This window comes from Tigriopus californicus, chromosome 5 (assembly GCF_007210705.1).
Source record: "Tigriopus californicus strain San Diego chromosome 5, Tcal_SD_v2.1, whole genome shotgun sequence".
NCBI lineage: Eukaryota > Metazoa > Arthropoda > Copepoda > Harpacticoida > Harpacticidae > Tigriopus > Tigriopus californicus.
Window position 1 is genome coordinate 15,295,997 of NC_081444.1, and position 15,010 is coordinate 15,311,006.

General features: G+C 46.7%; 3 protein-coding genes across 3 annotated transcripts; 2 read left to right on the top strand and 1 right to left on the bottom strand.

The window, feature by feature from the left end:
* The first annotated feature begins 4,348 nt into the window (after positions 1–4,348).
* LOC131880410 (proteasome subunit beta type-3-like) lies at positions 4,349–5,769 on the top strand. Its single transcript, XM_059227039.1, has 3 exons — positions 4,349–4,510; positions 4,587–5,025; positions 5,520–5,769. Exons 1-3 carry the CDS (start codon positions 4,508–4,510, stop codon positions 5,693–5,695), a joined length of 618 nt encoding a protein of 205 aa, XP_059083022.1. The 5' UTR covers positions 4,349–4,507; the 3' UTR covers positions 5,696–5,769.
* LOC131880409 (probable ATP-dependent RNA helicase DDX23) lies at positions 5,770–8,549 on the bottom strand. The gene is made up of 3 exons (XM_059227038.1): positions 8,273–8,549; positions 6,898–8,179; positions 5,770–6,650 (listed from the first exon to the last, which is right to left on the bottom strand). The coding sequence occupies exons 1-3, from the start codon at positions 8,516–8,518 to the stop codon at positions 5,833–5,835; spliced, it is 2,346 nt and encodes a 781-aa protein (XP_059083021.1). The 5' UTR covers positions 8,519–8,549; the 3' UTR covers positions 5,770–5,832.
* A 2,149-nt stretch (positions 8,550–10,698) lies between these two features.
* On the top strand, positions 10,699–14,309 carry LOC131880325 (tubulin polyglutamylase ttll-4-like). Its single transcript, XM_059226928.1, has 3 exons — positions 10,699–10,833; positions 11,365–12,389; positions 12,500–14,309. Exons 2-3 carry the CDS (start codon positions 11,403–11,405, stop codon positions 14,072–14,074), a joined length of 2,562 nt encoding a protein of 853 aa, XP_059082911.1. The 5' UTR covers positions 10,699–10,833; positions 11,365–11,402; the 3' UTR covers positions 14,075–14,309.
* The last annotated feature ends 701 nt before the right edge of the window (positions 14,310–15,010 follow it).

The window sequence follows — 15,010 nt, forward strand, 5'->3', positions numbered from 1 at the left end:
ACACGAGCACAGTTGTTACTTGCCACTGATGCGCCGCCCTAGGGTGGTTCTCCAATGGAGGTATGATGGCATACCGGTAAACGTTATTCTCCACGGATTAGTTGGCGGTGCTACTTTTTTAAACTTAACCTAACCTTACCAAACCTAACCTAACCTAACCTAACCCAACCTAACCTAACCTAACACGATATTAATAGCCCTTAAACTCTCTCTCCAAACCTTTCTAACAGTTTGTCACAAATTTAAAAATGAGCACCGCCAATTAATCGGTGGAGAATAACGTTTATCTGGCATACCCACAGATTGACACGCTATGAGCACACTGATGTAACTGACGGTGTCGGATGCTTTCCTGACGTCACAGAAGGCCAGATTCTACGACTTCGTCTCTCTTATCCAAAGACTCACAGGTCTTTTTCAATTCTGAAGAAAAGACAGTTACCTTGTTCAATGTAACATAAACTTGGCCTTATGTTACAGTATTCTTCGGCTGCGCCGCCATTCTTTATCTTTTCAATGATACAGTCTTTATCAAAAATTCTCTTTTACACATCCGCAAGCGCGGCATTCTTTTGTTTGTGCTATAGATTAGTTTATGCAAAGACCAATGAAAGTTTTCAGTGGTTTATGGTTTATGCCTCCACCGGCGCAACTAGCGTGAGAGGTTGCTGAAAGTAAGCTGATGGGTAGCACCGGTAGCACCTAGTGCCCTGTATTAGAAGAGTACGACAGTGAGTTCAGCGCACCGTTGCGGTGAAATTTTGAACCTTCAATTCCGTTCCAAAACAATGAGTTTAAATGCGTCCCAGATCCAAACCAAACGCATCTTGTTAAATGTTTATCGCTTATTGGTTAGTTTTAAGGCTGAAGTTACTCTTTAGGCATCATTACCTGCAATCACAGCAACACTAAATTCAGATTATGCACTTTTTCCCCAGAAAATGGACAAAGTGGCGCATAAAGTGGTGTTTAAAACATTAACTTACGTTTAAGGATGTCTGAAATGCAACTTCAACCTTAAAACTAACCTTTAAAGCAATAACATCAAGAAAAACGAGTTTGGTGTGGGACTGGGACGCATTTAAACTCGGTGTTTTGGAACAGAATTGAAGGTTCAAAATTCTGCCGCAGTGGTGCGCTGAACTCACTGTCGTACTCTTCTAATACAGGGCACTAGTAGCACCCATCCTTATTTCCCAGGACTTGGCCATTCAAAGACCAAAGCCCTGTCATTGGGACATGTGAATGCTGTGAATGAAAGCAACCAAGGGAGCCTGATATGCATTCTGTTAAACCAAAAAAAGAGGTTGATCAGCATGAAGAAATTAAGATTATTGACATGTGATTGGGAAGACAGCAAGTAATTGTGAGTATCTCTCAGCCTGCTGGCCTGTGAATCTGTGTCAAATAATGCCAATCATGTATTTCTCTGAAAAGTGTCCTTACATAGAGGAGCAAGGGTCAAGATAAACAAGCCAAGTTTGTTTGCTCTCAGATCACTGACCAAGCTGAATCTTTTGATTGGCCATTACTCCCCACATCGCCAATGGCATTCATGACATCTTGAGAGAGCATTAACGGTTTATAAAAATGTTGTTCTCTGCCAGTGATTATATCAACTCTATCCCCAGACGACCAAAAGCAACATGTGTCCAACCCTGGGACCCCAACTTGTGGACCCATATTCTTATTTTCAATCAACTAAAGTGAAGTGGTCATAATTAGGCCTTTGGACCCTATTCCATATTTTGAGTGTAGACTCTAAAGTTAATGGCTTGCAAAGTGACCTGGCCTACAACCACAACAATCATAATGCTCTTCAATATTGAAGTTCACGAATTCATATTGAATCCATATGAATGATGGGTGTGAGCTTCATGTTGTTTGGGCTTTTGATTATGAAATGCATAAAAAAAGCCCATTGAGTTGCATCTTTTTTATGTATCAGATATATTTCTGTCAACACAATTTTGTGGTCATTCTTCAAGTTTGCCTTCCTTTTGAAATAATGAGGTGCAAAAGCTTTGTACCAAAAACTTTTCACCTGACACTTTTATCTTTATACAAAAGGATTCTTACTTATTAAACCCATACATGCTATAAATGATGACACTTTATAGATTATATTTGTAATGGCTCAAAGCTATTGTAACTATTAAAAGCAAACACATTTGGATGCAAGTAATCATCACAAATACCTTGATGGTAAAAAGGGAGGAATTCAACATTAGAATAGTGTAGCACATTTGCCATCTTACAGCATTTCTGAGTATCTTATACATAATACACCCAGTTTGATAAAAACATGTGACAGTGTGAAGAAAGTAACATTACTGTTCAATGTTATTGATCTGAATACCAAGAATATAACAAAACTCAAGCCTTTTGATCAACAGAAAAACTAGTACACATTGCCCTTTCATTATCTGCCCCCAGTGTGATGTCCATCTCCATGTCTAGAGAACTCCTTGACTTTGTCAAGAAGCAGCTGTTAAATGATATCAACACAAATTTTGAGAGTTCACTGGTATCTATTACTGATGTGATGAATCTGACTGCGCCTTAAACTTTCAAACCAGTACTGCCAAGTTTGATCCAAGCTGGATTTTTTTGGTCAGAAAATATAAGGCTTCCCTGACGTAAAAAATCCAGCTTGGATCAAACTTGGCAGTACTGGTTTGAAAGTTTGAGGCGAAGTCAGATTGATCACATCAGTAGTATCTATTTCATAAAAGATACAACGCCAAATATTAGACAAAAAACTTTTTGTGGGTTTTAAAAAGTCTTTTGTAAAAAAAAAAAAATTAAAAAAAAAGAATCCAGCGTAGTTTTTAAAGCCAAAAAAGAATTGCCTAGGCATGTAAAATGATAGAACTATGACAGTTTATTAAATTGCAATGCTTCATTTGCAATTTCTTCAATGAATAACTGAATTGAATTGGAACTAGTTCAATCCTTTGACAAAGAACGAACTATTAACCCTCAAAATTACGAGTGACCTATAGATGCTCTAGGCCAGTACTCCATGTCTAGGCATAGATACGTGAGATTGAGTATACGTCATCAAATTCGACCGATCTGATTGGCTGCCAATTGACTTTCGAAAAAAAAAGAATCACCTGACCTTTTAAGATCATATCTCATGGTTTTGGGTCACAATTTTAGTTATGGCATATCATGCAGGTGGCGTACGCATCAGATGGCACCATATATTTCTATTGATCGCTCCCAGCTCGGTGGGGAAAAATTCAGGAAGGGTGACCTGAATGACTTGGCCTGTGGGAACTACAATCTTATTCCTTTATGAAAAATTCGATTGATAGCCAAACATAATGTGGAGAAAAAAACAAATTGCTTACAGAAGGAATTGAATTTTGGCCAATTAAGTCGAGAATATCTATTTTTGGCCGAACAATTTGAAAGTCAATTGCTACTATCAGGTTAAGTAGAGGATACCCTAAAAGTCAGCAATCTCGGAATTCGGATCAGGCCTGCCATAATCTTCACTTCAAGGTTATTTCGACTCTAGAATGATCATTATCTAAAATTATTTCAGTCTTCTACCTCAGCTATAATTCTCGGCAAATTATTTGAATTGAATTGGATTTCGTACATAGGGGATCAGTTTCAGAAAACCATAATATCTTGGAGAATAAAGTGATCATTGTCAAAATTCCTTAGTCAATGAGGAAAATGTTAATTTTTAACTCTAGATTCAGGCCTTTGTCCAAATCATTTGAAACAAGACCAAGTATGTGAATATTGAACCGACAATCTGGACATCATGGGGCGAGGGCAGTTACCTCTAGCTCTCAATGTGCTGGCCAGCCCATCAATACAATTGGGATGAATATGGGCAGCAGTTAACTAAAGCGCAGTAAAGTAGTACTGGGTTAATTCAATAGTTCATTCTTTTTCAACATGTGTTTGGTTGGAATATGAAATAAACACTTTTTTTAAATTTATTGGCTCGGGGTATTGGGATCAGAGGGATGGACTCAGTCAGGCCAGCCCGTTGTTTGATGCTTCTCATAGGCCGTGTTCAAGTCCGCATCAGATTGGCTCTCCGTCGGCGGGTGTGATGGGCATCTCAAATCGAAAAGTGACCTGGGCGACAGGCCAAGCAGGAGAATCGAACTGGAAACCTGCCTCTCCTTAGGCATCTGGGCTAACCACACCACCACGTCGCCCGCCTCCCTTTTCTGGCCCCCGGGCCCGAAAACAATCGTGCCTGCCCCCACTCGCGTGCCAATACCTCTTGTCCCTTCAACCCACCCAAACCAGATGCCCAGTCCATCATGCTACCCCTTTCTACTGGCCCTAAGCTCTTACCCGAAATGGCAAGCCTGTGTTGTTAGATGAGAAGCTGGAAATTTGCCGATTCACCTCCGTTCGTCTCTACAAACTCTTGGTCAATTGGAGGGCATCCCTTGGATTGCATCCTTTGGCTTGATCTCCCCCGTTCTGTGCCTGGATCCCTTTCCCCGCATCCCATCCCGCATCCATCATGGTAAGTAAAACCTGTCCGAATTGGGCTCACCCGCACGAGAGCTCTCGCGCTCATTGGGTTGCGTTTCTCTCGTTAGAGTATCCTCTCGTACAACGGCGGAGCCGTGATCGCCATGAAGGGCGGCAATTGTCTGGCCGTGGCCACGGATTTGCGCTACGGCGTCGAGCTCCGCACCGTGACCACGGACTTCCCCAAGATGTTCGAGATTCACCCGCACTTGTGGGTGGGCCTGCCGGGTCTGGCCTCGGACACGCAGACCGTGTTGGAGAAGATCCGCTTCCGGGTCAAGATGTACGAGTTGCAGGAGAACCGGCCCATTCAGCCCGAGACGTTCGCGGCCATGTTGTCCAATATGCTGTACGAGCGCCGATTCGGCCCCTTCTTCATCGAGCCCATCGTGGCCGGACTCAACCCGCACACCCAAAGTATCTACTTGTGTAGCATGGACCTGATCGGCAACGTGACCACGCCCGAGGACTTTGTGGTGGGCGGCACGGCCGAGGAGCAACTCTTGGGTAAGGCCGGGTGACCCATGTTAATGCAGTAGGATCCAAGGCCAGACGGATTGAATCAGGTCGCCCCGGGTTAATCTCGAGATGGGCGGAGAGGGCAGAAAGCCCCATTCAAGACTATCGCCCTGAACCTGAAAAGATTGGCTATCACGGGATTGGACAAGGTGTCTGCCATCCAGGCGTGGATGAGCGTCTGGGTCGTTTGATTTGGGTACACGCATCACTTGAAGTGACTTCACACTCGAACTCATTAGAGCGAGCTAAGGCACTCGTTTCAAGTTTCACTTGGAACTCGACCCGGGCTGTCCCGTTTCAGATGGTCAATCAAAGTGCTGGATCACACTCATTGTCACTAGACCTGATGATTTGAAAAGTATCGAACCCGTTCGAAGTGGTCGGCCCTTGGTATAAGTTTGAGACCGTAACCCAGTTTCTCACTAAAAGCTGGTAAATATAATGCCACCCCCGGACCCACTGTATTTCGCGTCCCATTTCAGGTATGTGTGAGACGGTCTGGTCCCCGGACATGGACCCAGATCAGCTCTTCGAGAGTGTGAGCCAGGCCTTGGTCAACGCCGTGGATCGCGACGCCTCGGCCGGTTGGGGCGCCGAGATCACCATCATCGAGCCCCATCAAATCACCACCCGACGCATCAAGACCCGGATGGATTAGTTCTAAGAAACCTTGATTTAAAAAAAAAACCCGCCCATCCTTCTTTTTAACAATAAAAATCGTTCGACAACATCTGCGACACGGTAAAAAGAGGTTTTGTTCATTTCATTAATACCTACGTACATGCGCAATGACGGTTATACAAATATCTTCTCGTCCTTGCGTTTCTTTTGCGGCGCCCCCGACCCGGGTTTGTTCTGCGCCTCGGCGTGATTGGCCAATTCCGGCGGACAGTGGGACACGGGCGAGTTCGTCAGGAGCTCCTTGAGGTCATAGAACAACGGCGCGTCATCGTGGGTGATGAAGGAAATGGCCTTGCCGCTCTTGCCGGCCCGACCGGTTCGCCCGATACGATGGGTGTAGCCCTCGATGGTCTTGGCCATATCGTAGTTGATGACGAGACTCACGTCCTTGATGTCGATACCTCGACCCGCCACGTCGGTAGCCACCAAGATATCCTTGGCGCCGGTCTTAAGACCCGAGAGCGCGATCTCACGTTGTTCTTGACCTTTTCCTCCGTGCAACGTGGCCGCATTGTAGCCCATCTTCTCGAGTCCTCGTGCCAATACATCCGCACCCTTCTTCTGGTTGACGAAGATGATAATGGGCGGCTCGATGCCTTGGTTGAGAATGTTGACGAGTTTGTTGCGCTTCTCGTTCTCCTTCATCATGTAGACCAATTGTTCCACGCGTTCGGTGGGCTTGCCGATGCTGCCGATGTAGACGATGGCTGGCCGGCGGAGATAGGTGCGGGCCAGCCGCTCCACACCCGGCGGCATGGTGGCCGTGAACATGACCGTTTGGCGGTATTTGTTTTTGGATTTGAAGTTCTCAGCCAGCGCCACTTCATCTTCGGCCAAGTCGGAGTCGGGTTTGGCGTTGGTCACGGGCATGTGGTCCAAAATCTTTTGCACGTCGGGTTCGAAACCCATGTCAATCATCCGATCGGCCTCATCTGAAATGGCAATGGAAAATAAGTGATTGTAAGATATTCCTGTCAGAGAATGAAAGCAACAAATTGACTATCTTTGGGGGGAGACTCAGAAAAGGAGGATTAATAATTACATCGCTCCAGGGTAAAGTGAGCTTATATACTGAAGCGGCTCTTTATGATCCACAGACCGAAGAAACCAGTTCAGTATCAGGGGATTGACTTAGCTTATACTAATCCTGCTTTTCCATGGCTTGACAGTCCCACTTACCTAACACGATGTATGTGCAACGCGAGAGCACCAAGTAGAGACTTTCGAGCACGTCAATAAGACGACCGGGTGTGGCAATGACAATCTCGCAGCCCATACGCAATTTGAAGCCCTGCTCCTCCTTGGACAAGCCTCCAATCACGGCCACGGTCCGGATGCCCAAGGGGTTGCCGAATTTATTGGCCTCGGACTCGATTTGCTGCGCCAATTCACGTGTGGGCGCCATGATGATAGCATAAGGCCCCTTGTCAGCCTCTTCGATCCGGGTGATCTTGGGCAAGCTCTGGATCCAGACCAGCAAGGGCAGGAGGAAAGCGGCGGTTTTGCCAGAGCCGGTCTCGGCCACGCCGATAATGTCGCGATTCTGCAGCCCAATGGGAATGGCCTGCCGTTGAATGGGCGTTGGCTCGGTATAACCCACATTGGTGATGATCTCCAAGATCTCATCGGGCAGGTTGGCCTCGTCCCATCGCCGGATGGGCGGGGCAATGTTGCCACCCTTGATTGAGATACTGTAATCCTCGCGGAAGATGCGCCAATCGCGCTCCGTCATGGCCGTGACCTCCTTGTCCGACCAATGGCGATCATCCCATTTCTGCTTCTCCTCCTTGCGCTTCATCTTCTTGAGACGCTCCTTCTCCTGGTCCTTCTCGGCCTCTGTGCGGCGTTTCTCGACCAGCTCGCCGTAGAACTGCCCTTGGGTCTTCTTTTGACTCTTGATGTCGACCCCGCCGATACCGCCCCGGCCGTAGAACTGGATCTGATGTTTCTCCGAGTAGATGGGGTTGTAGTCCTTGGACGTATCTTCGCCGGCATCCCAATCGAACACGAACTTGCGGTCGTTGAGCTTCCGGATGCGCTTCTTTCGCTTCAATCCGCCTAGATAACGCTCTTTGATGGCTTCACGCTCTTTCTCAAAGGTCTCGACTCTTTCGCGATCACCGCGATGTCCACTGGCGCCTTCGGCCGCACCGCGATCCCGATCTTTGGCGCCGCCTCGCCATCGATCGCGGAACTGATCCCGCTGGCGATCCCGGGGATCGCGCTCTCGGTCGCGTTGATCGCGTTCGATATCGCGCAATTGTTGTCGGCCCTCTTTGTCGAATTGGAGTCGTTTCTGTCGCTCTTGCTCCTGCTTCTGTCGGAGCTGCTCCACTTGAGCTTGCCGCTTGCGGAGGGCTTCGGCCACGCGTTCCTCTTGAGTCAAGAACTTGGGCTTGGCCTTGGCCGCTTCCTCGGCCTTTTTCTTGGCTAGCAACTCCTCCAAGGACAAGGGTTCCGCCTAGAGAAAAGCAAAAGCCCAGAATGACGCTTCTTAACCCCTGACCAGATCATTCCATCCATCATTCCATCCGTCTCAAAGATGTCATCTCACCTTAGTGGGTGGGGCTGGTTCGGCCTTGACCTCGGTTTTGACTTGGCGTCGCTCTGAGCTTCGCTCTTGGCCGCCCGCCCGCCCGCGGCGATCGGGGCTGCCGCGTCGATGGCGTTTGGGACTGCCCGGATCGCGGTGCCTGTCCCGGTCTCGATCGCGGTCCCGGTCCCGATCGCGATCCCGATGGTTGTTGTTATGCTTTCGTCGAGATTCGGGGTGGTGTTCTTCATCGCCGGCCATTCTCATTTCTGATAGAGTAGAAGAACCAGGCTAACGTTGGGAGGGGCCGAGGTTGCGTGAGAACTGTGTTTGTGTGGGTTGATCGTGTTGATTCGAGAGGCCTGGGTTTTTTTTCAGTTTGTTTTTCTCGTACCAGATCGGGCTTATGTACGCAAGAAAATAGTAAGATCGCGCCACCTCCAATTTCCTGGATTTTACGTCTGGAGTTTAGAGAGGGTGGTCCCGTCTAAAGAGATCTACAAGTAAGTGCCATTGATAAGCTGGCAAGCAAAGCAAACAGCACTTGGATTCAATCACGGGGGCAAATACTTTACATGCTTTATGAAAGTGCCCATGGGGAATTAATTCATGGACTTCTAGAGGTGGGCGTGAAAATTAGGTATCTCCTAAACCATTTACTCAATGCCCAACCTCTGTCGAAAATCTTGTGATTTTGATGAATTTTGTCAAGTTTGGGACCAAAATCAGGCTCCGGAGATGAGATCAAAGTCATATACAGTAATTACTATCTGAAATTTGAATGTTACTGACCTGCTCTTGATCACCAACATCAGCTTTTGATAGTAGTCCTTGGAAACGACCCCGTCTACAAATAAATGAGCTCAAGATATTTTGCCTTCAATTGAGGACATCTAGGTTTCTGATCTTATATCTACATTTCGAAAATTGGCCCTGAGGTGCTCTGACCAAGAGCAGGCTGCAGGGTTGGAAAGGCATTTATAGTCCGTATTCCTACAAGGCAATAGTTCAGTAAATGTTTCGGCATTTTGAACTCAAACTTAGTTTGCCCAAAGGGGAGTTGAGGGTTGCGCGTGGCGCTTTCGAGTCAGGTGTATAAATTAGTAATGCATCAGTCAATTTAATTTTAAGTAGTCTGATTCTGCAGGGCCAGTTGAAGAGGCGTCCATACTGTAAGTAGATGGAAAGACTTCAAAAAACATTACACCTACATCAACTACATCATTTTGAGATGCCATCGTATTAAAGTCCTTTATCGAGGATTTTTAGCGCACATTCCACAATTACTATGGCACTAAAATTGACGAAGCTGCATGTTGCAGAAACCTCAATACTACTTTGTTCTGCATCTACGTATGTTTCTCTTCGGAAAAAAAACTGGGCAATGAATATCATTAGCACGTACGGATCAGAGCTCGAAGATCTGTCTCATGTCAAAAGTATGCGCTTTTCGCGTTACCCTGACATTCAAGCCACTGACTAAGTCACCACTCTAAAAAAGTCAGACACCTTTCCTTAGGAAAATAACCCATATCCTCGGAATCAGTCGGAGACCCACCGAATGAAGGGCATGCTTGGCTTTTGGAGAAAGCATTCTTCCTCCCTCCATGATTAGATTGTTCTTCTCTTACCCGTATATACTCGTCGTAGATATACGTACGTTTGGAGTGAATTCGTCCCGTTTTGGGTCAATGATTCATTAATCTACCCATGTGCCTCCTTTCATGGGCGCACATTTCAAGCCGGACCGTCAACTCCGACGTTCCATGAACAAGCGCATTTCGCTTTTGGCGCATGCATTCCTAACCCGACTTCATCGTCCAATATTTGGTATTTTGGCCGGTTTTTCCTGGTCACACTCGGGCGATGGTACCACTAAATTCTAATTTCATAATGGATGATGAAGCTAGATACGAGTCCATGATCCATGTATCATGGGTGATTAGAGCCGAAACTTAATCCCTAGGCTTCACATTTGTATTGAAAGCCACATTGGACCCCAAAACCTTGGGTTGTTTAGACTTCAGCATAGACTAGAGTAGCTGGATATGCCTGCCAGTCTTTCCTCATTTGTCTCTTTCCCACGAAAGAGTACAAAGCTGATCCAAGAGAGTCAGGGGATTTTTAGCGTTGCCGTATTGGTAAAAAACAGGCCAAAATGAAATATTCCGGACCGTCCGCCTTGGCCGTACAGCAGTTAGCGTTGCCGTATTGGTAAAAAACAGGCCAAAATGAAATATTCCGGACCGGATGAACTATTTATAATATCACCGAATAAAGATGTAGAACCAAGAGTAAACGAGTGAAGAAAATTTTATTCTGAATTTTGTCGTATTTGTTATGTACCTCAGGGTGCTAGAAGCTAGAGTAGTTCTGAAGTGTTTCGGGTTATGGCCGATTCCCCGGAAAGATCTGGCTCATGCCCGCTCAAAAGTGCAGCCAGCCTGCCAGCCGAGGTAAGCTGCCCATTGCCGAAGCTCATCGAAATTCTTCGCTCACCCCGAAAAATTGACGAAATTCTGAGTGTCAGAAATGATGGGTATGGCCCACCAGTGACTTGAACTTGCGCCCCACACATTGAGGTGAGTCTCTTCATGGTCCTCACGGGCTCTCTTATTGGAATCGATTGGGCCATACCGAGAATTATGGCGTTTGGGAGGCGTGTCTCAGGCGCGTTTTCCTCCATTACAATGTAAACAAATGCAATTTTTCGTGTCTTGCCAATTCGCCTGAAGCATTCGGTGGCTCTTTCGGGGTTAGGTTGGATCGGCAGAGCTTTAATTGAACCTGGGGAATAAATAATTCAGGGATTCCAGGGATAATATGCCCAAAGCGACGCAGATGTTTTTTTGGGAGTCTAACCTCTAAGTCTCGCTGTATTATGATATGAACATCCCCTGAATAGCTCAGTCCCAAGTAGTTAAAGGGTTAAGATTCATGGACTATTGATTGGCATCAATAGTGGCGATGGGGCTGTGCCGTCGTCAAAACTTGTTCCCCCCCACTCTTGTATCGGATTTGGATTGGTTTCTTCGTTTCAATGCTCGATCAAGAAGGAGTCTTGAATGGAGTTGTGGTATTGCCCGGAGTTCAATCAATCCGTTGCGTTTCAGATCCAGAGAGAGAGAGAGAGAGAGAGAGAGAGAGAGCTATGGATCCCAAAGGAGGTGTCCAAGAGCATCCTTCTTCTTCTTCCTCCTCGTCCACCTGGGCTGGTCAGCTACAAAAAGCCGTCAATTTGAACAAACGCCACCACGCCCACGTGGATCCGGGTCAGGATGACACCTACCTCATGGCCAATGCGGTAAACAGTGAGCCCGACTCAGGTGAAATGGCTTTGAGTGGGCGGGGTGCGACTTTGGGAGCCAAGAAACCCCGGGAAATGCCCATGGACGAAGAGGACAACGATTCGGACTATACGGACTTTGAAGACGAACTCGATGAATTCACCGTTCCCGGTGACATGGACGATTACTTGGATGATATGGATGAAGCCGTGGATGACGACCAACAGAGTACGACCTCGACTAAAACCACCATGTCCACTGGTTCGGTGGGTTCCAATACCCCCTCCTTGGTGGGCGAGAATCTCGAGAATTTCTCGTTGGGTGAAGGTGGCAATGAAACCAAGAATCGGATCGGCATCGGCGGACCCTTGGTCAAAAGCACGGAACCGCCGCTCAAGCGAAGTCTGTTTTCCCACGTCCCGCCCAGTATCAATTTTGTGCATCACAACGAGGTGCCGGAGACGCCTTTGCCCGCAGATTTGCGGAAGAACCTCCGCTGGAAACTAAGCACCATCACACCCGCTGTTGTCAAAAAGGTGGTGACGAACTCAGGATTTCGATTGATGCGGAAGACTTGCTCTGAATGGGGAGGTACTTGGGGCAAGCACATGAAGAGCCCACTCTTCAAGGATCTCAACGAGACCCAAAAGATCAACCACTTTCCCGGTACCTTCAATATCGGCCGCAAAGACAGGCTATGGAAGAATTACCATAAGTTGCGGAGCAAACACGGCAAGGGCGAATTTAGTTTCCTGCCGCGAACCTTTTGCCTTCCGGCTGATACGAAAATCTTACGTAAAGTGTGGGAAAAACGTGGAATCAAAGCCAAATGGATTGTCAAACCTCCAGCTGTAAGTATGAAACTACTAGGAGATAGTAGAGGCTGTCCAGACTTCTGGATTTTTTTTCCCCCCGTGGAAAATGAGCAATTATTTTTACCACGACAACTATCAATTTTCAGATGGCTCGAGGAACGGGCATTAAGGTAGTGAACAAATGGAACCAGATTCCCAAGACTCGCCCACTCATCGTTCAACGCTACATCGCCCGACCTCATTTGATCAACAACACCAAATATGACCTTCGAATTTACGTGCTCATGACCAGTTTGAATCCGCTCCGCATCTACCTCTATGACGAGGGTTTGGTTCGCTTCGCCTCCAACGTCTACAACACTGATAGCAGCTCGTTGGCCGATGTGTTCATGCATCTGACCAACTACAGCATCAACAAGAATAGCACCACGTACATCCCCAATGAAGATTCCGAGGCTCGCCACGGGCACAAATGGACGCTCGGATCCTTGTGGCAGTACTTTGCCGAGGTGGGAATCGATCACAAACCCGTGTGGGATCGGATCAAGGACATGGTCATTAAAACCATCATCTCCGCCGAGCACTCCATGACCCCGCTGAACCGGGCGAATCTGAGTTCGCATTATTGCGGCTATGAGTTGTTCGGTTTTGACGTGCTTCTGGACGCTGATCTCAAACCTTGGCTGATCGAGGTGAACATCTCGCCCTCGCTGCACTCTTCCTCGCCTCTGGATCTGGATGTCAAAAGTCCCCTGGCCACGGAAGTGTTCAATATCGTCCGCTATCACGTGCCCAACAAAATCCCGGCCAAATCCCAGAGGGCCATTCTCAAAAAGCTCCACATGGAGGACTTGTCGACCTTGTGTCTCGAGCCCAAGCTCTACACGCGTGACTTGTCCAAGGCCGACAAGGCCAAGCAGAACCGAATGATGGCCTTCGCAGAGGACCGGGATGCATATTTGGATCCCATCCTTGAGCGACTTACACCCGATGATGTTCGATATTTGATCCGAGCCGAAGACGAATTTGCGCATCTCACGCACTTTTCGCGCATCTTTCCCACCCAAGACAGCCACAAATATTTCAAGTACTTCCAAAGCCCACGCTATCACAACATGTTGTTGGATGCGTGGGAACACAAGTATGGGGATTGTCGAGTGGCCGGGATTGACCGTTTGGAGCAGCTTTGCCAAGAGAAGGTTCACATCAAAGTGCCCAGTGCCAACAACAAACAAATCGACGTCTCTGTTCTCAAGGGTCCAACGAGTGACGTGGCCACAACCAAAGATCTCACGGAGACATCCTTCGCCGGTTTGAAGGCCACTAAGAGAGCCTCGGTTGTGGCCAAACCTCTAAATGTGAAGCCTAATTTTTGCCCCATTTCCTTGGGTCGGAGTAAAACCTTGTCCTCAGTGCAGAAGTCGTTGGGTTTGTCATCGCCTGAACCCATGTCCATGGACTCTGATGATAAGTCCCGATCCCCCAGTCCCAGAGAATCTCGAGGGAAATCCTGTCCCAATGAACTGCCGAGTAATCAGACCACCGTGATGGATAATAATGACGCATTGCCTTTCAATGGTCCTGCGACTGAAGCCCTTTCAAGCAATAATCTCAACTATCGTTCTAGGGAAGATGACAACACAAAGCCTTGTATCAGGATCGACTTGGAACTTTCATCGTTCCAATTCAAAACTTCACCGTCATCGCCTCCGACCTCTTGAACTTTGAACGACATTCATACTTCCTGATTCCTTAGCTACCAACCATTTCTATAAGTCTAGGAATTTCTCGCCCCCCTCCCCCGCCCCCCACCAGAACTAAAACTACTATGAGTCAACTCTTGCTCAACTCTTGCCAAAATTGGGTCCAGAAGCGCCAGTGGCGTCTTTTAACAGAACACTGGACTTGTCGAAGGGCGATAATAAAAGCAATTCTTCTCATTCTCTTTTGGCAAAATGGTGTTTGTGTTTTTTGATTGTTTAGGTTGGGTTAATGAAGGGCCAGGTTTTTTTCGGTCGCTAGTTCGTGCCAAATCAATGCTGAAAACACTTGTCGTTCAAAGATACATGAGACAGAAGAATTGCTGTCCATTTATACACGATTTACAATGGATCGGAAAAGAGGTTGGGTTTTTGTTTCAACCTAATTAATTGATGATTTACAGTCAAAATGGATTTTGAAAACTTTTAGGAAAGCAGAAATGTTATGAAAAGCGAACTACCAGGTGGCTTAAGGTGAGGTAAAACATGCCTTGAAGTAGTATTCGGTTTCAGCCAACATATGAACGCCCAGAAGGAGATTGGCAAAGTGAAGGAAAAGGACGTTGTTGGAAAGCAAAACATTCCCAGCATGAGAATGCCTGTCGGTGGTTTGTTTTCTTATTCCTCAATTTCCCTCTTGTTCATTGTGCTTTTCATCTTTTGTTAACTGTGCATAACAGAAATTTTGAATAGATTCAAGGCTCATAAGAAATTGATATTTTTCCATATATGTTTATCTGTCGATCAGAAAATGAAAATCAAAATGTTTATCGGACTATTTTTAGTCGGTGGTTTCACGTGTAGACGGTTCATACAAGAACTTTTACTCATATGCGAAATATTTCCGAGATTACTCATATGCGAAATATTTCCGAGATTATTAGGCAATCATCTGAA